The sequence below is a fragment of the Salminus brasiliensis genome, chromosome 21 (assembly GCF_030463535.1).
Source record: "Salminus brasiliensis chromosome 21, fSalBra1.hap2, whole genome shotgun sequence".
Classification (NCBI taxonomy): domain Eukaryota; kingdom Metazoa; phylum Chordata; class Actinopteri; order Characiformes; family Bryconidae; genus Salminus; species Salminus brasiliensis.
The window spans coordinates 12,016,372-12,042,793 of record NC_132898.1 but is presented as its reverse complement, the minus strand read 5'-3'; the positions used below and the strand labels follow the sequence as shown (position 1 = coordinate 12,042,793).

General features: G+C 39.9%; 1 protein-coding gene across 2 annotated transcripts in view; it reads left to right on the top strand.

The window, feature by feature from the left end:
• Positions 1 to 26,422, top strand: part of foxj3 (forkhead box J3) — a 111,436-nt gene that overhangs the window by 67,515 nt on the left and 17,499 nt on the right. For both annotated transcript variants that reach the window (XM_072665682.1, XM_072665683.1), the window contains 4 exons: positions 3,176 to 3,250; positions 11,451 to 11,534; positions 16,544 to 16,645; positions 25,083 to 25,211. In XM_072665682.1, the coding sequence (XP_072521783.1) occupies positions 3,176 to 3,250; positions 11,451 to 11,534; positions 16,544 to 16,645; positions 25,083 to 25,211 (390 nt within the window). The remainder of the gene's footprint in view (positions 1 to 3,175; positions 3,251 to 11,450; positions 11,535 to 16,543; positions 16,646 to 25,082; positions 25,212 to 26,422) is intronic.

Here is a 26,422-nt window from a genome sequence, read left to right as displayed (position 1 = left end):
TGTTGCTACTGTACAGGGAGGGCTTTTTGCTAGATTTTGGAGCATTGCTGTGAGGATTTGATTGCATTCAGCGATAGGAACTTTAGTGAGGTCAGGATGTTAGATATACATACCCCAACTCCCAGAAGTCTTAAATGGAGCACCATTGTTCCAGAGAACACCGTTCCACTGCTCCACATCTCAACATTGGGGGGGCTGTACTACCCTAGTCCACACTTGGCATTAGACGTGGTGCCAGTACATTCATGATTATCTGTTACAGAAAATTGTATTGCCAATACTTCTCTGCAGGGACTAGACAAGCTGTGTGTGTGTGTGCATGGGTAAAATGATGTGCATTTGCAGAATGTGTGCAACTTAAAGTAGCTGAATGCATTCATTAGAAGGGGTGTCCACAAACATTTGCACATGTTGTGTGCAACAGAATTGTCAGTTAGTGTTGAGCTGTCTAATAATGTTGCATTAGCGCCAGTTCGAAAGATGTGGTGACGCTTTATGTACATAGTATACTTCAAACTAAGTCAATCATCAAACCTAAATGTATGTTTATAATGTCATTCGTTCTCCATGTTTTAACTATAATGGGTGATCGTGCGCCACTGACTTTCTCTATGCATATTCTGATGTCAAAACCACTCCCATTGAAACTATTCCTTTCGAATGAAAACATGCAAATTAGGGCTGTGTATTGATGTCACGATACAGGAGTTATGATTCAATATATTGCAATATTGTAAGCAGGGTGATATTGCATAATTGAAAAATGTCATAGTATGCATCAATGCACTGATTCTGATTGGAAAAGTCTAATTAATGTGTCTAATTTTATGTCTAGGCTGCAGAAAAAAATCAATTCTTAAATTGAATACAGTGTAAGATTGTATTTGTACATGACCAAACAACTATCATAGTAAAAACGATATGTGCATATGTTATTGTGTCTGATATTGACACACATTGATATGTGGTATCTGTATATATTTCTGCATAAAGGTGATGTGCAAGTTTAGTACAGTAAAAACTGTAAATTAGTATTGTGTCGTACTGTCTTAAGGGCTGCAAACAGAGCAGGGTAAAGTAGTTCAGTAGCTCATTTTCATTGATAGTGTGTATTGTTTGCCAGAAGGAAGTGGCTGGAATCTTGTGCAGTGAAGGGTCATTTTAAAGGCCTTGTCCTGGTGTGCTTGATTTGTGCAGGGATTGCTCTGAGTAGAGATGAAATTTGAGTTGAATAGTAGCTGTTGAATTTGTTTTTGAAATGAGCTACGAATTACACAAACTCTCATTTCTAGAGGCCCTTAATGTGTTTGTGTTGGTCTGAAAAGCACTCTGTTCCTCACAGGTGTGTGTGTGTGTGTGTGTGTGTGTGTGTGTGTGTGTGTGTGTGTGTGTGTGTGTGTGTGTGTGTGTGTGTGTGTGTGTGTGTGTGTGTGTGTGTGTGTGTGTGTGTTCTCGGCCCTAACTCTTCTTTCAGTGGGTGAACGCAGACAGTAGGTGTAATAATGTATTGTGGTGCTTCTAAAGGTGGCATTTCAACTGGAATGAAATAGCTGTTGGAAGGCTTGAATGATATAGTGGTGTTGTTACCGTAATAAGTTATGTTACCATACACTTTCTCAAGTATATCATGGACGTCTTCAGTAGAGGAGATTGACTTGCTAACTAACAATGGAAATGTAAGATGGACGAATTTAGACAACCTTCATTTTGACTGTAATTGCACAGCTAATTACTCTGGTCCAGAAGAGCTACTATAGCACATATTGATTTAAATAAATAAATACAGAAATGAAAAGGGCTTTTTGGGTTTTGACAGAACAAAAGAACCAAGATCACCTACATAATATTAGGCAGATGGTTTTAATGTTTTGGGTAACTATAGTAGTTATTCCATAGTAAAAAAATAAAAAATAAAGGTGATATCAGCATTTATTTTATTTTTCAATGGTAATCAAATTATTGATTGACAGTTTTTCTTCTCCTTAAATTATTAACTCTAGCATTGAATGAATACAATTACTATATATGTATCATATCATATGAAGGTATTTTCTTTGAGTATTATCATGTTACTGAAAATTTTATTTTATTCTTTTTTTTGTTTGTTTTACCCCTCCACTTTGTGTTGGAAAGACGTTTTACAGACGGTCATGATTCTGCCGCTCGCTCGTTATTCATCACACGCGTCTCTCGGCAGCCGCTTTATTTGCCCTTTGACCGAGCTCATTCCATACCACTCCAGCTCGGAGAGGATTCCACGGCTTTTTAGTGCAGCCATCTGTCAATACAATTTTGCAAAAATGATTTGAAAACCTGTGCGTTTATTGTGTCTCCATAAGCCAAGAAGCTGGCTGGGCTCCAGCTGGAATTCGTGTTGAAGGGAGTATTAAGGCATGCTCTTCTGTTCAAGCCACTTTTCCTGCTGATTCACGGCTGAGAGGGTGATGAATTACCTTTGGGTCGTTAAGGAATCGCATTAGAAAGAGTTAAAAAATTATTTGCATAATTCATCATGTTCCCTAAAGACCCATGATGATTCATTAATTACAATGCAGTGGTGCTGGATTTATGGGGTTGGATTTTATTTCTTCTCTCCTTGTTCTGCAGGATAGTTTTCATGGATCGGCCCTTTTTATATTGTGTGGTTCTTTTTTGTTTGTGTTTTTGTTTTTTCCTTTTTGGCTGTCTTCTCTTTAAACCGCTGTTTTTACTATTAGCTTTAGTCTTAGCCTTTATTGTTTCATTGTAGCTATGACAAACCTTTAAAAGTTGATGAGTTGGCTTTTCTTTTATTTTGTCTTATTTCATTTTATCATTCCAGTCTTTCACCCTTTCAAGAGTCTGATATTGTGGCCGTTTCGGAAGTGGCATATCAAGATAAATCTCTTTAATATACTGTTGAATGTGGTGCCACTGGAAAGATGATACGATATGGGCCTGTGTGTATGATAAAGAATAGTTGTTGTTTGTTTTTTTTGTTTTTTTTAAGTTATTTATTTATTTATATTTTTACAGTCACTCTGCCCTTTCAGTGCTCTGCCAGCAGTGTATTATTGGCCTATTGGCTGTATGGAAATGAGCTGTAATCTGGTCCTGTATTGTAGTGTGCTATGACTCATGTAGCGTCATTAACCTATTAAACTTATTCCTCCGTTTCTCTCCTCTCCTCCCACAGAACTCAATACGGCACAATCTCTCGTTGAACAAGTGTTTTCTTAAAGTGCCTCGCTCTAAAGATGACCCGGGAAAGGTAAGCCAACCGTTTTCTTTTTTTTCTGTTGCTTTTTTTTATTATTTTCCCTTATGCCTTTTTTTCTTTCTGTCTCCCCCTCTTTTTCACTGCAAGGTATATATTTAAAATCAAGTTACTGCGTTTTACATAAAGTCCGAATGATGCATTGCGTTCATATCGTTGCACATTTCTCCAGTGAGAACAGACTGCAGATTCAGGCGTTTAAGAAATGCCTGTGATCTTGTGGGGATGGAGCGGGCAGACGGCATGAGAGACGCAGAAATGTAGGAAAAGTGCTCTCTGAATGTCTCTGAGGGTCGAGCAGAAGGCACTTCAGCCAAGCACTTAGCAGAGCGGAGAGAAGTGCAGCACCTGCTGCTCCTTCACCGGCGGACCACCATGCAGGACACTGCCAGGGCACAATAGACAAGTCTGCTAATACAGTCTGCAGCGACTGTGGCCACTCATGAATAGTGGTAGAAACTCAGACTATTTGTTTTAAAAATGGCTTATTGGAAAATCAGATTTCCTTAATTTCCCCCAAACATTTGTTTAAGATTACTTAGCATCTGCACACCTGAATTTAAACACTTGCCCCAAACAGAGTTGTTAATTGCTCATTGGTGGGGTACTTTATAGCATTAGTTGTGCTCAAGTATACAAGTAAAAAAGCAAACTTGGGGAATTTTGGAAATTAAACATTTTCTGAAAATTACTTTTAAGTGGGGAAAAGAAAGGAAAAGAATATTGAATATTGGGAAAACTACTGTAAGCTCTTACAGACCCTGTCTCCTCTCTCACTAAGCTGAAAGTGTAGGTTAAGTGTAAGGCCTGTTTCACACATACTACCTTTACATGGCGTGAGACGTCTTTTCATTTTGGTATCTATGTTAACAGGTTACAACGTTTACAGTTTTGCATCAGTGCCTCCGAGACACGTCACAAGTGTCAGGGAATCTTGTGAATGGGCGTCAAAGCTATTTTATCTGTGTGCTGCACAGACCTTGCATCAAAATCCAGCAAACGGCTACTGTGAACAATTGTAATGACAACCAATAAAAAAACAAAAACTGAAGACAGAAATTCTGTGATCTATATCTGTTATCAAAAGAAACCACTGCAGCATGGCCATAAAAATTATATATTTATTAAGCAAAGCAACTCATTTTATTTAGTCAGTTATTATTTAGTCTGTTATCCAGAGCGACTTACAAAAGTGCTTTGCTGTTTACCCAAGAAAAAACTCTTAAAAACTAAGAGTTTTTAAATGTTCATTTTAAGTTTTAAGTGTTTTATACACTGCCATTGGTTGATTTTAGTGTAGATCTGAAAAAGTCAGATTTTGGACCAAAATGTGACAGTATCACAGCCACAGTATCAATCACCTTGCATTTGTTGACAGCCAATGTCATTATCTTGTATTATGCTGTAAACTTATAAGACCACCGTTATTACACTGTTCTGTAGAGTTTGATTGTTATATTTAGCCAGGAGACTAAGTCTGCCTGTATGAATTATAGTATGCAGTAGATTTCTGCAAGTATTAAACATGTAGGTCATTTTCATGTTACAGACCAAAGTCTAATTCTCCAATTCCAGTACTACATCACTGTTAACATTGATGTAATGATAGGTGATGTTAGACAGGGAAGTGGGATCTCGGTGCGGTGGGAAAGTGTCTTTTTGCCATACTGGGGTTTGGGGAAATACTACTCTTTACTTCCTCTTTTCATCATGACTAATACAACTTGCATTGTGAAGCCCAAGGAAATATTAATGTTCTTTCTTGATAAATATGTATGTAGATGTACTTTATGCCTTGAGCCCTCTAGCACTTTCGTATTGTTGCTGCTGTTGGTCTTGGATTCTTCATTGAAATGTGTAAGTTGTAAACCAGATTTGGACCCCATTGTAAAAACCCATTAGGTCTGTTTTGAGAGCACACACATGCTGTCTCACACACAAACGGGGCATGAGGTTGTAGACATGTCTCAGATATATTAAATATATGTATTGTAGAACAGCACTCTGATTTAGTCTGCCCTTGCACACCTTTCACAGTAAATTGTTTTAGATCGTCAATAGTTAATAGAACTCACCCTGCTGTAAACATAGTAAACATACCCTGCTGTTTTTACATTATAATTTCTCCCTGTATGAAAAAGGTCATTTGTCTCTTTAGTTACTCAATGAACCAATTAACCAAGTTGATTGTTGGAATCAACTAAACACACCCAGGCATGTTAACAGAATACAGTGGTGAATCTTCCCAGAAGTGGCCATATTATTAATTATCCTTATCCTGGAAGTCACATAAAGAACCTATATAAACATCTAAGGATCCGAAGACCTTGCCTCAGATGAAGCTGATGTTAAAGATTTCACCACTGGAAAGAGACTGGAAAAAATGGCATACATGGGAGAGTTGAAAACTACTGCCAATTTAATTCAAAGTAAGAATTCATTTGACCCAAGCAGCCTTAATGACCGCCAAGCCTTTTGGAATAATATCAGGGATCTCATGTGGTGTAAAGCTAAGCTTTGCTCTGCCTGGGCCTGGACAGCTTGTCGTAACTGATTGATCCATTAATTCTGCTCTCTACCAGAAAATCCTGAAGGTCTGGTAAACAGTCCATGATTTTAAAGTGAATCACAATTGTGCTCTGAATCATTAACAAATACATGTATGGCAATTTGTTAATGCTCTTGTCCATAAAGATTTGCATTTAAATCATATTACACAGTTAAATTAATGTAGCTTAGGAGTTAGCCAGTTAGTAGTTTTGCCCAGTAACATTCAGCGATGTCTAGACAGAAAATCACACGTTAGTATGCCACTAGACAGGTGGTGGTGTTAGCCACTACACCACACCAAACATAATCATCACACAGTCATAAAAAGAAGAGAAAGTTAACTGTGACCTTGTCACAAAACTCGTTATTTGAAGTATGCTACAGAACATGTAGAAAAGTCTGTGGACTGATGAAGTCAAAATAGAACTCTTTTGCTACAATCAGCAGAGGTATGTTTGGAGCAAAAAGAACTGCATTGAGGGTGAGGGTGGATCTATCCTGCTTTAGAGTTGCAGCATTTACAATATTGCATGGGTGGAGGGAAGAATGGATTCCACAAAATACCAGCAAATCCTGGATGCAAATGTCAAATTGTCTGTTAAAACGCTGTAGCTGAAAAGAGGATGGCTTCTACAAGAGGATAATGGTCCAAAATGTACCTCAGAGTTTCCATGGAGTAGCTGAAGAGAAACAAACTGAAGCTTTCGAACTGGCCCTCACAGTCCTATGACCTAAACATCATTGCAGATAGACCTCAAACAAACTCTGCATGCATGACAACCTAAGAATATCTCTGAGCTAGAAGAAAAGTAATATAAGACCTAAAATCCTGTTGTGTCCAGATTTTTGCACAGGCAACAATTGTAAATGCGATATTTTTTAAACTAAGCAGGTTGGACTAATTGATTAATTATGGATACGTCTCTGTGCCTCAGCAGAAATCAAGAGTTTTTAAACCAATAAACTTCTTGAGCCTATAGTGATCCCCAGCTGTTGTAGCCTATCCGCCTCAGGATCTGATATGATGTTTATTCTGACGCTATCGTAGCCTTTCTGTCAGCTCCAACCAGTCTGGCCGTTCCTTTCATCAACAAGGCATCTCCATTTTAATAATTAATTAAAAATACATACACTACCGGTCAACAAGTTTAAAACCCAATTTTCTGCTGTTTTTATGTACATTTAAGTCTATTGAATAACTTGCAATGGTACAGAGTACTGTGGCCTCAAATAGTACACAGATAACACAGCAAACTGCCATGGCTTTTGAGTAAAGAAACTAAAAAAAGGGCCTTTTTAGAAAAACATTTAAGTGAAGCCATTGGTCATTGCGCTTTCAGATTTCTCAAAGAAAACACTTAATAAAGAAAGGCGTATTGACCTCCTAAAAGTGTTAAATATGAAGACGAAATGTTGAGGACAGTTTCCTACATCAAAAAGCTTGTTAAAACTATAGACAAGTAAAGAGGTCTGGTACAGGAAGAGGTCTGACAGACTCGCATCCACAGCCTCATCAGAAGACAAGTTTCTGAGAGTCAGCACCTTGTGTGATGGGCAGCTCGCATGACAACACCTGGTAGCACATCTTAACACTGAACCAGGTCTCGGTTTCAACTGTGAAGAGAAGACTTGGAGCTGCAGGTCTGACAGGTCAACGCTAAGATGGCAAAACAAGCAAAGCAGGCTTGCGTGGGTAGGCATGCAATGCTGACAGTTGACTACTGAACAAATGGAGGGTGTTCTAAAACGTATATTATTATTAGAAATACTTAATCACTTATTACATTTTTCCCTCTTCTGCTGGTTGTTGGGTGAACAGTAGCTGAAACTGCTGGCCTGTATCTGCATAATTTTATGCACTGCCCTGCTGTCATGTGGTTGGCTGATAAGATAATTGCATAAATCAGTAAGTTAACTAGTGTTTCTAATAAGTGCTTGGTGACTATGTGCATGTGGGTGTATAAAATACATATTGCAATCTTAATATTAACCTCTTTGCTATTTTTGCGCTTTTTACAATGAGCAAGTCAGACAAAAACATGGACAATCGGCCAGGCCAACAGGATGGTTCTATGTTTCATACAAAGCCTAAGAGTTTCTGTCCTAAGAATATAAAAAAACGTACAAACACGCACGCTCATGCACGCACGCGCACTCAGACGCAGACAGTGAGGCATAAAGAGTGGTACTGAGGCATGTCAGAGGATGGGGACTGAATGCTAATTTCATGTTTTGCTGTAATCCTCTGATATTGACACTCCTGGGAGCTGCTCCACTAAATACAAAATAATCTATTGCTGTATGGATTCGATGCCGAATGCGCGGCCAACAAGCTTGCATCCCTAATGTTCAATTTGGAATTTGCCTCTCTCGCCACCCCCCGAAGAAAAACTTCAAAGCCGTGCGGGGCTCTCTTGATATGTTCCATCAATATTGTAATACGGCAGGAATATGGGGCCTGCTGCTAGCTCGAGATAGTAACAGGAGCATGTCTTTCAGAGAGATGGCAGAAAAGATGATAAAAACCTTACCTCAGTATTCATGCAGGATGCAAGAAAGTATGGCCCTCTTAGCATTGCGGTAACTCCATCAACATAAAATTTGGACAGAATCAATCATGTTTGCTCCAGAGTGCCCTCATTTCAGAAGCATGAATGCTGAAAGGATGTTGAAGAGGGAATGTCCAGCTACGGCTGTTAGAACTAATTGATTAAAATCGATGGCTCGATTAAAAATTGATTCAGATTGACCTTCCCAATGAATCAGCACTTCTCACTGAGTTGTCAGGGTGCATGTTTTGCATTCTCCGACTGCCCTCTATAACAGTACAAAACTCATCCTGATGAACACTCGACTAAACGCACTTCTTTATGGCATAGTGTTGTGTTTTGTAATTGATCTTTTTAAAGCTTGATTTGGCCCTACATCTAGTGTTGTGTTGAGCTTCAGAAAAGCAGGAAGCATATACGTAATTGACCCTTTTTGAGTCATGTCAGTCAACGTCAGTAGCACGTTGATTTCCCCTTGTGAAATAACGGGGATGCCTTTATGTAAATTTTGAAATGTTAAATGTCAAATTACTGTTGCTTTTATCTCTGAGGACGTGAGCTAATGTGATATGTAGGTAATTGAGAGGGAGGCTTATTGTAGTGGAAAGGATGCAGTTATTCAGTGTATTCTGGTGTTAAATGATGTTTAACCATGTTTCAAACAGGACTAATCACTTTCTTAGCAACATTTGTTGAGACTTCCGCACGGTCTTGTATATGTCTGAATAATGTAAGTGCTCTTTTCATGGGTTTACATTTTTTTTCCCCCTTTTTTTCTGCCTGGTCTCGGGGGAAGGAGTTAAAGTAGGCAGAAACTTCCATCCCAAGGGCTTTCACTTTAAGATTTTTCAGCTAATTAAAAGAAACGCTACCCAGCCTTCCCTCCATTTCCTCTGCCGGAGTGGCAGAGCCTCATTTCAACAGAGTGGTGAAGATATAGTAACTGATTGCCATCATTCTCCCTCACCTTGAGCTGTCCTTCAGAAACTTGCGATGATTATGCATCTGCGCTTTTATGAGAACAATAACAGCGTGGGGAGGTTTTTTTTTTTTTTCTGTGCGGATGGCAGTAGCGGCGTGTCTCTGCAGAGGTGATGCTGCAAGAGGGATTAGGAGTGAATGATGAGGTCGCGTCTTGGTGTCAGTTAAATGATTCGATGCCGAGGAGCTGTACTAATCTAATCTGCTTTACTGTATAGTAGCACCCCACTCACAGCCTGTGGCATTAATCATTGTTGGCTGGATTGTTCATGCATTATTTCATTAGAACCCCCCCCCCCCTCCCCTCTATTTCCGGAGGATAATTCGTCACATGTTTGGCTTATATGACTGTTCATTTGTGCTATTTTTTGCTCTACCTTTCGATCTTGCACTACTTTCCAGACACGTTTTTCTTTTCATTAGTTGCAGCGATTTAATGGCATTTTCATCAGGAACGCCTCAATAGCGATTAAGTTCGCTGAATGTTTAATTAATGCGCTTGGTTCAGTGCTTCTTTGCCCTGCTGTTTCTGACATTGGTTGACCGCTGCAAAGCGATCATCATTTGACCATAAATGTTTTCACATTTGGATGGCTAATTGTTTAGCTTGCCGTTTTGATAGATGTTTATTATGGTCCATCTTCTCATCAGGCAGTTTCTAAGGCCCTGCTCATTAAGTCCCCGGAGGGCATTTTAAGGCAAGATGTGATGTTGCTTCTGCTTCCAGCTATTGGCTGAATAGTTTTTAGGCTGTCATCACACCTAGGTAGCATATTGCAATGAAAAGCAAGTGTTGATAATGAGCACTTTTCATAGAGGAATCAGAAAACCCTTTTAGACTGAATGCCATACTCTGAAAATATTGCTTCAGATTACAGATGATGTATTAAAAAAAATTGCATGTCACAGACAATGGATCGTTCAGAGGCTTATATGCATATTGTAATCATCTTATTATTATTGTTAAAACTGATTATGCTATAATAAACAATATTGTTCAGCCCTGATTGGGCCAATACGCACACCCCAAAGTTGCTCTAAAGGGTACACATATGGATTTCTTTTTTTCTTAAGCAAAATGTGTATCCTGCTTGCATTCAGCTGTTCTCACAGCTTTACAAGAATTTGTGCACAAGTAATTTAAAGGTCTTGATCTCGCCTTCTCCCGACAATTGAGATCTTATCACATGTAATATAAAATATTTAAAAACAAAACCCAGGCCTAGGGGTGAGATTTCATTTTTGACCACCCTTTTTTTGAGCCATTGTTGCCTTTGGCTTTGCAGGGTGAAGAGCAGCACTATTGAAAAATAAATTAAATGGGAAGAATGCAAAGATAAATTATTCAGCCAGGGTCTCATGTGTTTGGATACCTGCAGCCCCGAACCTGAGGTGTGCTATTCTCTGCCTGATTATCCGAGAGCAAAACCTGAGCAGAAAGCCCAACACCTCTGTGTCCAGCCCAGAGCAGGGGCAATCAATAAAGCAGAGGCTGAGGAAGAGGAGGCTTCAGGTGGGGCTTAGCATTTTACCTGCCTCAGCCAAGGCTCAGGAGAAGGGCAGGAGAGAGGGAGAAAAAGAGAGAGAGAGAGAGAGAGAGAGAGAGAGAGAGAGAGAGAGAGAGAGAGAGAGAGAGAGAGAGAGAGAGAGAGAGAGAGAGAGAGAGAGAGAGAGAGAGAGAGAGAGAGAGAGAGAGAGAGAGAGAGAGAGAGAGAGAGAGAGAGAGAGAGAGAGAGAGAGAGAGAGAGAGAGAGAGAGAGAGAGAGAGAGGTGATGGAGAAAACCTGGCTTCTCCATGAATGTCTTCCTGACATGATGGGCTTACAAATGAGCTCACTAAAACTTTGATGAGCTGAAAGCTGTACATGATGGACAGTGCTTGAGTAAAAAAAAGCAACCTGAAATCTAATTCTTGAAAATCTTGCCTTTTCTCATTGGCAGAACTGAATCGAACATGCTGCTGCACCTCTCAGATGATTATCTTGCTCAGTTAAAAACTTTGTGAACTTTCTGCACTTTTTAAAAAGTTTCAGAGCGAAGCTTTCAATAAAGTGTGGCTCGAGTACTCTGTGCCATTTTGGGTTTAACGCTGAGTTTCCTGTTGTCATTTGCAGGGTTCGTACTGGGCAATTGACACCAATCCAAAGGAGGACACGTTGCCCACACGGCCCAAGAAGAGGCCACGGTCTGGAGAACGGGTAAGAGTATGTGTGCTGAGTGTGGGTGTTTATCTGTACATATAGGCTGTATAAAATGTGTGATCTCAGGGACCCCCTGGTGGTCAGTTTTCAGACATACACACATTCTTTGGCCAAACACAGCTCATTAGCCGGAGTCTGGGAGTGATCAAAGCCCTGAACACAGTCAGAGTCTCACATGGTTCCAACTGAACGTCACTGATGCTCCTGCATGGCTCACAGGATGTAATTCTTCATCGCTGCAAACACTGCTTCAAAACCGCACACACCACGCACCATTTCTGTTGTTGGCAGCAAATGGATCTACCTCGATTGTAGCACATTTAACCCCTTAAGCTTCCACATTTCCACAAGTCCACATTTCCATGTTGCTTATTTTATTCACTAGTTACATGCTAAACAATGCAAAATAGTTTGTTTGATTGTTTAATGGCAATCTAAATATGAGTTAGTGAAGATTAAGGGTTCAATTCAGGTTGTGAAGGTTTATATTTGTTGTCATTTTTATTGGGTTGTATTTCTGGGCTTAGTGTGTTCGACTACTGTGTAGCAAATATTCAGTTCAGTGTTAAAGGGGCTAACTGTAAACTGTTGTTGCTGAATTAGTTTTGAGGTTTTCTCTTGTGCATAAAGCTAACAGGTTTATTTTAATTTAGAAGAATTTAGACAGCAGTCACTGAGGTAGTCAGTGCGATGTTAATGTAGTGTATTAATTGAGCAGTAAAATGTGAACATTAGCATATTCTGCACACATACCCCACAGGTAATAAACAACACTGTCTTTGACCAGTCCACCATGATTTGAAAGATGATGTTGGAGAAACTTGATGTTTATTTTCAGTCGTTCACTGCAAACAGAACAGTGAGTGGTAAAGAATAAAGAAAGAAAAGACAAATGGAAGACTGTGAGCCATTCTCTATATGCACACTAAGAGAGGGTGAGGGGGCAGGGAAGAACCCAACAAAACTTTTGTTACCATAGCAATACCTGTAAATCCACTACAATTCCCACAATACAGTGCAAATCTAAATTTGGCATACTAAGGCCTTGGAGCTTAAAGGCTGGTTCATACCTGCTTACTGCATACTGCATACTGCACGCCCAGAATCAGACGAGGCATGGCATGTGCACCGTAACGCCAGACCGTCCACGTTGCTCGATGTCCATATTTCTTGTGCCACCATCCTTGATAGTTACATACTTTGGAACCCCTTTGACATTTTTGATGATCCAAAAAGCTTTCTTTCTTTAATGATTATCTCTTCATTTTTTATTTTAATTCTTTCATCATTCTTGGAGGACCAGAGGACTGAGAACTGAAAAAACATACTTTGTCAACTGATCGTTGTAGCTATTACTGAGAGAGCTTCAGGTTTAGCCAACTAAGTTGTTTTCACATATGAACTCCAGGAAATGTCCGGGGAATCAGGTTTGGACATTTTCCGCAGTTGCCCTTTCGCACGTGTTGTGTACAGCCAGAGATATTTCTTTTGTTTTAGACAAGTTCTCTCTATAGGAAATGTTCCGCATGGTTTAGGCAACGGGCAGCTAATTTCTAGCATGTGCATGAGGGTACGGCATGACTGTGAATTCACCGGAAAATTACCTGCTCTGTTTACACATGGGCTCACTCTGACATTACCCAGACTTTGTACTAGGGGACTGGCAGGATAAATTCAGGGTAATGCAGACGTATGCATTCACACATACAGCCCCTTCAGGTAAAGTCTGGAAAAGTTCTGGGTTCATGTCTAAAAAGGACTTAACAGAAAATCGTTCACTTTATTAATTACTGTCAAACTGAAGAAAAGATCCCACATACCATATTTGTACTTGATTAAAATCACTAATCTCATTGATATTCACAAATTAAAGATTCTCCCAAATGAAAAGACCCAGCTAAATACTCTTCCTCGGTCTTGGTATGACATGTAGTTGTTTTACTTTAGGTTGTTTTCTCACCCTTTCTGATACTCCACTAGAATGGGTGGAGGTATTTCAGTACGTTCACATCCCTTCAGCTTACACATGTATACACACACACTGAGACTCACACAGAGGTTTGCCATTTTGGATGCTCGTTGCAACTTGCTTTTTATATAACAGCCTCTCTGTGTGGCTTCAGCTTATCTTGTAGAAGAGGGTCCAGCTTATTAATAAACTATGCCCCAGGCAGCTATTACATACATTGCATTCTGCAGCCTGTTTTTTTTTTTTTTTTTAGCAAACATCAATTAATGCAGAGTTTCTGCGTTGGTTATTTTCAGCTGGAGCTTTTTGCCTTCATTATTTATGAGCGGCGCTGGCTGAAACACGCGGCTAGGAGCGGCTCCCAGGTTGACCTGCCTTAGAGGCATCTTACATCATTTTGTCCACCTCTGTGTAGCGGCTCAGAAGCGATCTGGGCTGCGGGTGAGATTGGAGCTCCTGTCCTGCTGACTGTAGACATGCTGAGAGATGAAAAGTTGCATAGTTTTGTCAGAGTGGACCTCCGATTTCTGAGACAGAATTTTTTTTTGTAATTTTCTTTCATTTTCATATGGTCAGCATAGTGGACAACATCTTCTATTGGTCCATTGCAACATAAAGAAATTGCTTGTTGTACAGATGGAACATTGAATGATGTCAGCAGCAAAGAAAGTGGAACTGAAGACAATACGGAAATTTAAATTTGTTGATTAACCAGTTAATAGTTGAAAAAATAATCAGTAACAGAGGACTAACAAAATCCTAACATTACCCTATGAAACATTTACCAACTTGCAATTGAAGCAAACTTTTACTAACGTGCTTTGTGAAATGTGAGTTGCTATATGGTAATATCAGTGCATTGACAGTGTCGTGTCCCAACTTCCGCCCCAATACCAGTCTCAGAATCACAGCCCAAAGACTCTACTCTCGGACTCGCACTCCAGTCTCGGACTCTTGAGACTTTACTCATACTTGCACCACAAAGACTCTACTCAGGTTCCAGAGACTCATCTCAGACTCTCCCTCCAGAGGCTCCACTTGAGGTTGCACCCCTGAGACTCCACGCTTCTGAGACTCTCATCATACAGACTCTACACGAACTTGCTCCACATACACCGTACCCAGACTCACACTTCAGAAACTCAATGCACCCTAGAGACTCTACTTTGAATGGCACCCCAGGGACTCCGCACTCGTCTCAGACTTGCACCCTGGGTACTCTTCTCGAACTTGCACCCAGAGACTATACACTTCCCCCAGGTTTGCGTTCTTGAGACACTGTTCGTACTCACACCCCAGAGACTGGACTCACACTCCAGAGTTACAGACACTTGTCTCGCATTAAGCGACTTGTGAACATCTCTGTTTAAGCCCTGCCCCTTATGTGAGGACACATTGAATCCTCCCATTTTTTTATGACCAGTTCTCAGAATCCGACACTGGGGGCATCCTTACTGCTGACTGCGTTCATGGCTATGGTGTACGTGTGTTCGTGTGTGTGTCAGGCATTGTATTCAGTTGGGCTGGTAAAAATGCAGAGCTGTGGGCTTTAGTAAGAGGATCAGTCATTCTGCCCTTAGGCCACACACACACACACACACACACACACACACACACACACGCGCGCTCACGCATGTGGTCTCCATTCACGCAAATCAAAAACCTCCAATTACGCCCTCTTTTTGTCTCAGAATATTGAAGGAAGGATGCGAGGGAAATGGACTGTGTGTATTTACGTGTTTACATTTGTGTGTATGCACAATGCACATATGTACTCTATTAGTGTATTTTTATGGCGACACTCACACACACCTTCTCTCTTTCTCTTTTTTTTTCCCCCCCTCCCCCCTTCCTCTCCCGCTGTCTCGTTTAAGACATTCACAGACGTTAAAAATGTGACTTAGTAAAATCTCATTTATGTTTATCATGAATTAAAAATCGCATTGTTGCCGGGCAATCCTCTTATAATAAGCAGTTTTTGGAGACAGGCATGCTGGAGTTATCTTCCTCAGCAAGAGCACAGAGCACTTCTCCTCTGCTCTTCATCTCCTGGCAGAATGCTTCCAATTTTGACCTAAATAAAGGTGTTGCTCTCTTGTTATTCATAAGTGCTTGCTGCATTATTTATTTATTTATTTTTAAGTGCATGCGAGCTTGCCTTGACTTTAATTCACCAAGGTAATATCAAATCCCCTTGAACATGTAGTAATCAAACACGCTCCAGATTGTTCTGCATCTCTTTGGCCTGTATGGCTCTGTTTTCCAGCCAAAGCTCAGCCTCCTCTTATACCATTTCCAAGGACTCTGGACGTGTCTGTCATCTACCTGGTGTAAAGCAACGCTATGTAGCTTTAAAAAATAAAAAATAAAAAAATTTAAAAAAGACCTTAAAAGAATGCTCCTCTGGACTTTGGCATGCTCATATCTGCTCTCTGTAACTGGTAAAACGGGAAGGACAGCGCTGGCAAAAACCACGTAACACTGCGTAACACAAGCCAAATTTGTGTAAAATCCTGTAATATTAATCTACCATGTCAGTCCACATGCTTTTTTCAGTGACTTCTGTATCTCTCAAAAGTTCAGAAATGCATGTAAGCGTGTCCTCCTTTAGGGTTGGTCCAAAGTACGGGTTCCGCTTCATGACTATAGGGGGAGACCAGGAGCAAGAAAAACAATGGTGCTTTAAATTTTTTTATTAATATGTTGCCGCATTTTCCCCAAAATAAAGCTCTTCATATTCACATCATATTCAAATGTATTGCTTCTTTAGATTAGCGCTGAAGCTTTGAGGAAAATAATAAAAGCTCATGTGCACAAATTAGCATTGTGCAAACTATATGCTTTAAACCTGCTATGTCGAGTAATCTCACTTAGACTTTATGTGGTTCATTTGGACACTGTATGAAGAAGCTTATGCTTTTGGTCATCTTATTAAAAGCCAATACATGGACTGCATATAGGGCACACATGCTAAACTGTGTACATTTGATCTTTTGCTGAGCTGGTTCTTTAATCGTAGCTTCTGGTTCCTTTGCAGGCGTCCACACCCTACAGCCTGGAGTCAGATTCCCTGGGAATGGACTGCATCATCTCTGGAAGTGCCTCTCCGACGCTGGCAATCAACACTGTGACTAACAAGGTAGGCTTTAATCTGCTGTTTCTGTCTATTGGGGTCTGACCGTTTTCACACAGCAAGGCTGAATGACAATTCTGCTGTGATTGTTACTTCATACTGGGATTACTTCTATTCTAGATTACTCGTTGTAATGCACCTTGAGCCTTTGATCTTATATTTAACCTGTTATATTTTGTGTTTGTGAGTTGCCTAAACATGTGTTAGAATCATGTTAAAGATATGTTTATTTAGATGTTATATTCCCTGGAACACGGGCACACTTTTTCACATGAGCTGTATTTTCAGGTAGAGTGGGATAGCCTAGCATTGCTGTAAAATTCTCTGGAGAGGAACATAACATTTATTTGCATAATAATCATAAACATAAGTGGACTTCAGCACATTCCATGCTTTGGCTGGGAATCATAGTTGAGACATCCTCCCTGACTCAGTCTGACTCTACTCAGAATGTCTATATCGTTTCATACTACTTTCAGTAGTCAGTTTCAGTTTTTTACTTAATTTATGCTGTTTTTTATTGCTGTTTTTTTCTGTGTCCTCTCTGGCTTACTGCTCTGGCTTGTGTGTCATTTTCTGTTACAAGGGATGTTTTTTTTTTTATTTTGTATATACAACATAATTTTACATAATAGTTGTATTATCTAAAATCTGAAGTAATATATATTCTTGTTCAGTTTCAGTACTTTCCTACTTTCAGTAGTTTCCCATACCACAGCCACACACCAGTACGGATTCCAGTAGTTGAATCCGTTACAAGTTGGCTGTAATTTGGAGATTATCTATGCTACTATGTCTACTTTTGTGGACACCCCAAATAAGTTCATTCTGCTACTTTAAGCATCACTCATTGCTGACGCAGATGTGCAAGTGAGCACACACAGCTTGTCTGGTCCTTGTAGAGAAGTGTTGCCAATGGAATAAGACTCTCTGGAGCAGATAAACATGAACCTATTAACACCAAGCCTAATGCCAGGTGTGGGTTATAGGGGTATACATTTATACACAATTAAAATCTGGCCTATTATGAGAAACCCTGGCTTACACTAAAATACATTGCTGATTGCTTTTATAACTTAATGTCCATCCTGATTGTTATTATTTAAAATGGCTACATTTTTGGCTTGTGGCATTCACAAGAATTCTTTCTATATTAAAACATTGTAGAACCATTGATATGAAAAGAGTGGGGCTGAATTGTCTCAAACTGGTTTAATGAGCATGACTATGGGTTTAGTGTTTCTCAGTGACCTTCCCAGTCTCTGGGTCTGATTTTTAAAGAACACCTTCAGGATGCAGTAGAACAGAAGATTTGCAGTGTTAAATTGCTCTAGAAAACATGAAGGAACTTTATGTGAAATCTTGTGGAATCCATTCCATGGAGGATTAAGTTTATAGTGTTGAATGTGTTAGCCTATAGTGTTACTAAGTGCTTAGTGAGTGTATAGTGCAGTGCGTACAATGTATTGTGCAGCCCTGTTTCACAGTCACTAAAACTTCTTTTCTTAAATATGAACCTATCTGTATGCCATCCACACTGCACTTAGCCTCTGTATGCAGCACAGTGCACTTTGTAAATGTTCAGCTTTTATTGGAGTGTTTATATATATTGTATGTGAAGTATGAAGGTCAGTACTGTAGTGTTGGCGCTGAATGCGAAGCTTTACAAACTCAGGTTCTTATAACTCTCTAAGCCTCCGTACCTGTACAATACTCCCAGGTGGAACACTTAAAGGGGCATCACTCTCTAACCTGTCCTAAGCGGCTCCACTATGTAGAAAAGCACAAAGAGGCAGGGAACGCACCACTCTGAAATTTAAATAGGCTTTTTAACCTTAAGGCCTTCACTCTTGGCCTGGTGCAGGCAGCTCTCTCTGGAGTGCTTTTAAAGTGCCTTGCAGCATCAGCTATTAATTTACTCCAGGCATTAAACCAACAGAATTTCATATTAACCACAGAGTTTTGGGGGAGGACCAAGGAAAGTTTTTTTTGTTTGTTTTTTTGTTTTTTTTTTGGTGTGTGTGTGTGAAGTATGTGTGCGCTCAACCGCATGTTGGGGTGTGTTGTGTGATTGTGTATGTTAGTTTTAGTAATAGAAAGTTTGTTCTTTGTGGAGTGGGGCTGGCTAACTTTATTCCTACAGCAACAGCAGCGTGGTCCCTTTTAGCGCTTTAAGATTGACAGTGAAAAGGCAGCTATTTCTGTTGTGAAATCTGGCAACGCAGTTTCTTGTTGCTGTCATCACATTTGTTTGTGAAGAACTAGTTTTGCTTGTATCACAAACTTTTTGAGCAAGAACAGCCATGAATAGAAAGGAGCGTTACACAGCAATCGTGTTTTATTGTTCCTCTGTTTAAATAAATCAGTAATCAACAGTAATCAGAACTGAACTGTTAACGGCCAACAAATGAATATTTGTGTTTGAGTATGTTGGGCATTTTTGTCGGTATCTGGTTTGAAAAATGCAATTTCTTGGACAATAGTCTCCCACAATCCTTATTATTCCTAGGAAACATCGTAGATCACTACGATGTTCAAATGAACATATCAAAATGTGCTGTAGTCTCTTGTTATTCTGAAATGACCAGAGGAATGTTACATTAACAGTGGTCGTAAAGCCATTGAGCAGTGATCTGTTACTGTGCCCATTTAAAGGCACTATAGAATAGAAAACTATGTTTGCTTTGCCATAGTTAAATATGGAAAGCTCAGCACATTCAGTCAAACACCTTTCTCCTCATTCAAATTCAAATCTTGCATAAGAAAAAAAGCGGTGTGTGCAAGCAAAAGCACGGGAGGCGAGTGGGTATCCGTGCTAGGCTAAAAGCTTGCCTGTAAGCATTTCAGAGGAGATTCAGCTAGCCCACAGAATAGCAGCATTATTGGGTAATTACAATGTTTTTGTTACAGTGCTATAATTATGCCTACACTAAAGTTGTGGCTAGACCTGTTGATTCTTTGTGAGCCATGAGTGATGAGGCCACCATAAAAGGAAATTCAGCTTGTTTTATCCTAGGGCCAAATCATAGGCTTGTAAATTAGCATGTAAAAATTACATCTAGACATTTCCCCCCAACCAAAGTCATATACCTTCTATTTAGACACCAAAGCACAATTTAAAATACAGAGTAAGTTCTTTCTGTTGCACCTTTATAAAAAAAAAAAAAAAATTAATTGTGGTTATTACACAACAACTGTGTCTGGTTTGACATTTTCCTCGTCCCCTGCCCTTTACAGATATTACATTTTTCTGACTTTTACAAACACCCTGAATCAGGTAAACAGTAACACAGTTTGAAAGCACTTTGAAAGAGTGGCATAATGGGTTGACATCAGCTTCTTGTTGCAATGCATTTTGCACAATTACTATACACTGGTTGTTTAGAGGCTCTCTATAATTGGTTTGAATCGGAATTTTTTGCAATACATGACGTTTTTCTGCTGGGATAGATTCAGAAAATAAATGAGATTATTTATTGTTATTTATTATTAACAATTAGCTTTGAGTTTGAATCTACTGTTCTGTCACACGATTTCTCTCCACAGTTTAATCCATTAAACCAAAATAGTCTGTGTTGCTCACCATCATAGCTACAAAACATGCACATTTTACTAGCGGGTAAATAAAATAATCTGTAGTCAATAATATTAATAGCAGCATAATAAGACTGCAGTTTTAAGGGGACAACTTTGTTTCAGTGTAAGGCCTAACTCGGATCAGTTCCATGTTGTAACCAAACTCCCTTCTTCCATCTTCTCAACTTTTTTCCCTCCTTCCGCTGTAAATGTTGATGGAACAAAAGTGAAACAAGCAAGAGACAAAGTGGAAAACAACAGATCTGAGTGCCGTTTCTCCTTGGAGAGGTTGTTTCTCAGTGATAGTGCTGTAAACACAGCAGGCCACGCCTCTCTCGCTGATCCGTGCCAAGCCACAGGAATTCCCTCTTTCTCTGGCTTTCCCGCCTGCCACTGCAGGCCAATGAGAGCTCAGCTTACCACAGCTCAGCTCGGCCAGCTTCGGTCATTCTGCACACTCTCAAACTCTGCCTGCCAGCTCCTCTGCAGTTTTTGTCTCAGTCTTTCTGAACCATGTAATGAGCAACACCAGTGATATTGTTGAAAAATATAACAACATCTTGTGAGTTGTGATGTGCGTCCCTTTTATACTTAAAATCCCCAGCGACTTGTGAGGGATTTACTAGTACTTTTACCACTGAAAGTCTGGCTTTGCGTCATTCACACATTGAGCCTTTTAACAGTATTTTACTGGAATGCATGTGTTGTTACTTGCCATGAAAGTCCCGCTAAACAGGATGTGACATCCTGACCGTGAATGTCCAAAAGCTTGTTTATTTCTGAATTTTACAAAATACACTCTGCAGAAAGTGAAATGTTCTCCTTTGCCAGCCATGCTCTTTTGCCTTCCATGGATGTGTCCACACACAAGCAGAATATAGTTGTTTTTTTATTATTATTTATTTATTTTTAACACCGTGTACATGTACAAAGTACTGTCCCATGGCGTTTCCCCCACACAAAGCAAAACTTGGAAACTCGACTGTAAAAACAAAAGTGTCAAACAAATGTTCCACTTGGCCGCCTACAGTACAGGCGTCACTGTAGTTCCCAGTAATGCGTTGGCTTCTGTTCACTCATCATGAGCCCCAAGAACTCATAAGAACTACTAGATGTTGTGCCGATAAATTACTGTCTTCACAATGTCTCTGAAAAAGGTAGTGTTGATTCACTTATGTTAAACTAAGGACACAGCTTCATTAAGTAATGTTAATTCTGGCTGATTCTGGTTAGGTGTCAGTTTTGATTGTGTAGCTAATTGCTCTAGATAGCTAGTGTTGTAGTTAATGCTGTGAAGTCTGTTCTGCTGTTGGTAACTTATGCTGCCTTTGACTAGGGCTTGTAATCTGAAATGTCCATCCTTTGATGAAGAAGGAATGGATAGGAAGGAGGATAGTGTCCTCAGCTTAGAGTCAAATCAAAGGGGTATCCCCCCCCCCCCCCCCCCCTTAAGCACCTAGAGGTCAAAAACGACTTAACTCCGAGGCCCAACCTTCCACTTACAAGCCAATCTCCGACGCAGCATTGGCAAAATCAAGTTAGCAACTGTTATCATTGCTCATTATGTTTTTTCGATGTTAAAATGTTATTGATGGAAGAATGCCTTCTTTTTCGAGGGTATATTTCTGACCAAAGAGCACCTTCATTCTCTTCTGTTCAGAGTACCGCAGACATTTTCTTTGATATTAAAAAAAATAATAAATACAAATTCAGGCAACAGAACTGGATCGAAACTGTGAAAAATCTGCTGTCATTTGTTTTTTCTCCTCCTTCACTGCACTGCTCACGCCCTTCTGTTTCACCATCATCTTTAAATCCCAGACAAGGGGAATCTTCTCTACAGTGTGTGCCATTGTCTAATGCACCTGGGTGGATTTCTCTTTGATTTCATAATCCACGTCTCATGCTGCAGATTAGTCTTCCTGTGTAAAAGACACCGCTGGCTTTTGACTTTAATTCATGGCTAAATATAGGCCTAGCACTCTGTTCCACCAGCAAACACCCAGGAGTATTTGTAGTGGATTTGTTTGCCCCTTTCCTTTCTCACCCTGCGCCTCCTTTCCGTCTGAGTGCGTGTCGTGCCCTGCTGTAACGTGTAGGCGTCTGCTTTTTGGGGTGTCTAGCTAACCACAGCACAGGGAGATTTTTTTTCTCCATTTCTCAGGGAAAAAAATAACTCCTGCTTTATAGGTACAGGGAGTAAAAATAGATTGTGGTCAGTCGTGGTGAAAGGCTTAGAGCTAAAATCTTCTTTTATGGCTTAATTACACATAACATTTATACTCGTGCGCCGTGCCTAGGTTTGATTGTAAATGTGACCGTTTTCAGTGTGATTAAATTTTTCGCCTGTGTCTATGCCTTCAACCCACAGAGGATCTGTGGGTTAGTGGCTGGAAAAAGGTTGTAGTATGCAAATAAGGCCATGATATCCTCCCCCTCCATCCGATGCAGCCTAGATCTATTATGTTTCTCCTTTTGATGTGAGATGAATAATAGGATTGGGAGGCAATTCATTCTGCCTGAATGATAATTCTCTGTAAGAGACTATGATGTGACTATTTTTTTCTTTTCTGTCGTTCTCTTCATCTCCCTATACATTTCCCTGCCCATGCAGTCTCACCGCGTGAGCCAAACAGGCCTGAAAAGCAACTGCCTTTGGTAACCAAAATGTAACGGCATACACCTGCATGCTAGCATGCTAGTCATGGTGCAGCACTAACAGACTGACCCTCTGTTTCATTACACTCTTCTCACTCACTTTCCAGAAAAAAAAGGGGGGAAAAAACAAAGCATTGTGCACAGTACTCAGTTTGTCTCTGAGCCTTGCTAAGTGGTTTTAGCTCCAGACTGGGGCTGCCAAGACATGCAGCCTTGTGACGTGTGCACAGCTAGCATTGTTGCAATTCCATTCATCCTTTCCTACCACAGGAAGCTCGATGTAGGGCTATTCTCTCAGGATCTCATTATGTTCATTTACATATCAATCCTCCAATGCCTTATTTACTCTCCCTCTCCAACCAGTACATATTTGCAGTAAAGCATTTCAAATGATAATTGGGATTGCTATTTGAAGTGAAGAGTTTTTGTTAGGGTTTTTTTGGCTGCAGATTCCCCTGTATTTACTGTATCCGTCCTTTGGATAGAAAGGTCATGGTCTCCGTAGCGCCAAGGACCTTTTGTGAGCTGCCCCAAACCAATTTACACTTCCCGAGCTGATGGTTCTGACACAGCCAGTGTCGTGACCTTTACAGAAGGAGTGCTTTACCCTATCTTTACCATTTCTGAAGACGTTAGAATCTACCTGGCCCTCTGCCCAGACCCATAAACCCTTTTTTTGAATATCCTCCCACAGTTACAAAGACTGAATGGCATATGTAGTAGGTTATGATGGCCACAATAGTTGGAATCAGGCAGTGTTTAAGGTCATCAAACTAAAATTGAAAATCAGTTTTGTGACGCATCAAGACGTGCATGCTTTGCTCAACATGTTGCATTAAACATGTAATTAATTTAGCCAGGTGTAAAACCATTTTGTTTCATTCAGTTTTAGCCCTCCGCTTTAATGTCTGTTGTGTTGCTACTGAACAGTTGTAGATGCAGTCAGAGTTATTCCTTTTGTTATTTTATGCATATAGTCTGCTTTACTGCAGTGTGATGGGAACACAGGAACTGGAACTTGTTCAGGAATTGCGCTGTTTGCAAAAAAGTTCTGGAACTCCAGTTCCTCCAAAAATTCCTAAACCTCAGTGAAAACAAGACTACTGCTATGTGTTTCATAGGCTGTATATATCAGCCAGAACTGATAGATAGAGCTAATCTGGCCTGTGAGATTTATTGTTTCTGTACCTGCGTAGGCTAGTGCAGTAGTGTTTACCTTGTGTATTACAATTGATCATTGATACTAATCCTGCTTGTGGTGTTCTGTAGTTATTCATGGGCTTTTTGTTAAGTGTGTCATCTATCAAATCTGCAAAAGCACAGTCAATGTCAGAGACTAATCACACTAATCAATCACATTTTCACAAATATTCCTTGTAGCAGTTTTAAAGTTTAGGTCACACAGTTTAGTGAGTTAATAAAAAAAATGTAAAATATGCAACTTCATTTGATTAGCTGTCCCAAAAGCTTTAGCATTATCTTTTGCTAAACCCAGAAGCAACAGTTTCAGGATCTAGTTTGGAAAAAAGCTAATATAGCTAACACCGTAATAGTATGGCAGTTGAATTCATTGTTAGCAACATTACTCCTACTACTCCTAACTACTCCTTTAATCAAGACCAGAAACCATAAGCGTGGACCAGCGTTTTGGCACACTGGCAGCACTTATACACTTACTCATACATAGCCTTCATACACTCATGCGCGCACCAACACATGTGATGTAACAGCCGGCAGTGTTGTGACAAGTGGAGAGGATTCCACTCTTCTGACCTCAGAAAACCGCCAGACAGTTTCTGTTTGTTTGTCTCTTTTCCCACTCCACCCCTGTTATCAGTGCTACATGCCTGGATCATGCTGATTCCTCACAGCATCTTCGGAATGCCCCTTGAGGAATATCGGTGTTAATAATTATTTTTTTAATCATTACTGTTATTACTGAATGATTTATTTCCACCCTGTAAATTTGGTGTCGATTTTGTTTAGTACAGCTGTCTGAATGTTCAAAGAATATACAACGCACTTAAGTGCAAAACACCACATAACATTACACAAGACACATGATTGACACAATTATTTTAACCGTTTTAAAATTAAAATGATTACTTAATCACCATTCATTAAGTAAAATCACTTGCACTACTAAAAGCACTACCAACAATGCATTAATTGTTTATGCATTCATTGTTATTATTTGTTGTGTTTTCAGGTGGCGTTGTATAATCCAGACCAGGATGGTAGTGACAGTCCAAGAAGCAGCCTTAACAACAGCCTGTCTGACCAGAGCCTGGCCTCAGTCAATCTGAACAGCGTGGGGAGTGTGCACAGCTACACGCCGGTATGGTCTAGCAGCAAGCCTTTAGTTTACTTCATTCAGTTTAAATTTACTGGAACAACACAAATGAAACAACATTGCTACACTTTAGCCACCTTGGTTAATTCCCAACACAAGACTGGTAAGGTGCAGGAAAGTCAGCAGCACAGTAGCCATGACCAACACAGAAAAGAAAACACAGAACATATGAATGCAGTAATGCAAGATAAACGGAGCACATTTAACCAATTAATGAAAAGACCCTTAACCATTCTCTTACCACTAGCTAATTCCGGCTGCCCTAATTTTGATCCTGGATTACCTTTGCCCTGCATAATTTGTTGTTTTTACTGCTCTAATGACAGCAGTGTCAGATCCTGTTCTTTGGTTACCACTAACTCCAAGATCCAATTACCTGTACCTGTGTGCATCCTGAGCCGGTGGTTTTTATGCTTTCACTGTACAAACACAATTGATCTGATTGACCTGCACCAACCTGGGTGCTCACAACACATGGAACATGACCCCTATGGACACAAAAAAGAATTCCCAATCACATAGAGAGTGCTGACATGTCCTCAGCATCTAAAGAGAAGCTTAGCTAATTCCCAATACTGTGCACTGGAACTGAAACAAGAAAAAGAAGACAGCATGTGCTTGTGTTTGGGGCTGATTGTGAGAGGGTGCGTTTCTTAACTTGCTTCGAGACATGTTACTTGCTAAATGATGACTTCCAATATAAATGAAATGCATTGTTACATCCATTTGCCAGCTGACTAAAAGGTAAAATGCCTTTTAGCGAGGTAAAAAGGTAAAATTTAGTCTGTCGCAATTAATAATGAAGGGTAACTACAATGTACAGCTTCAAAAATCTAATCATGATCTAATACACAGATGTCAGGTAGACCACAATTGTCAGAAATTCCTCTGATCATATGAACAGCTCAATCAGAACTTTTTTTATGCGGTTAATTAGGCATTGCTACCCATCTCGTATTGCACATTCAACTACTGTAAATGAAGCCTGGTTCTATAGCCAAATTAATTTTATAGCTATGTTTAATACGTGCAGTGTGTGTCTGGCTTAACACACCTAATCCTACTAATTGATGATTGTCATGCAATCGATTTTACTGATTATTATTTATAACCATAAACCCTGACATGGGTTCAACACTACTGACCTCTTTATATCCAGACTAAACATACATCTAAACTCCCAGCTTTTTAGCATC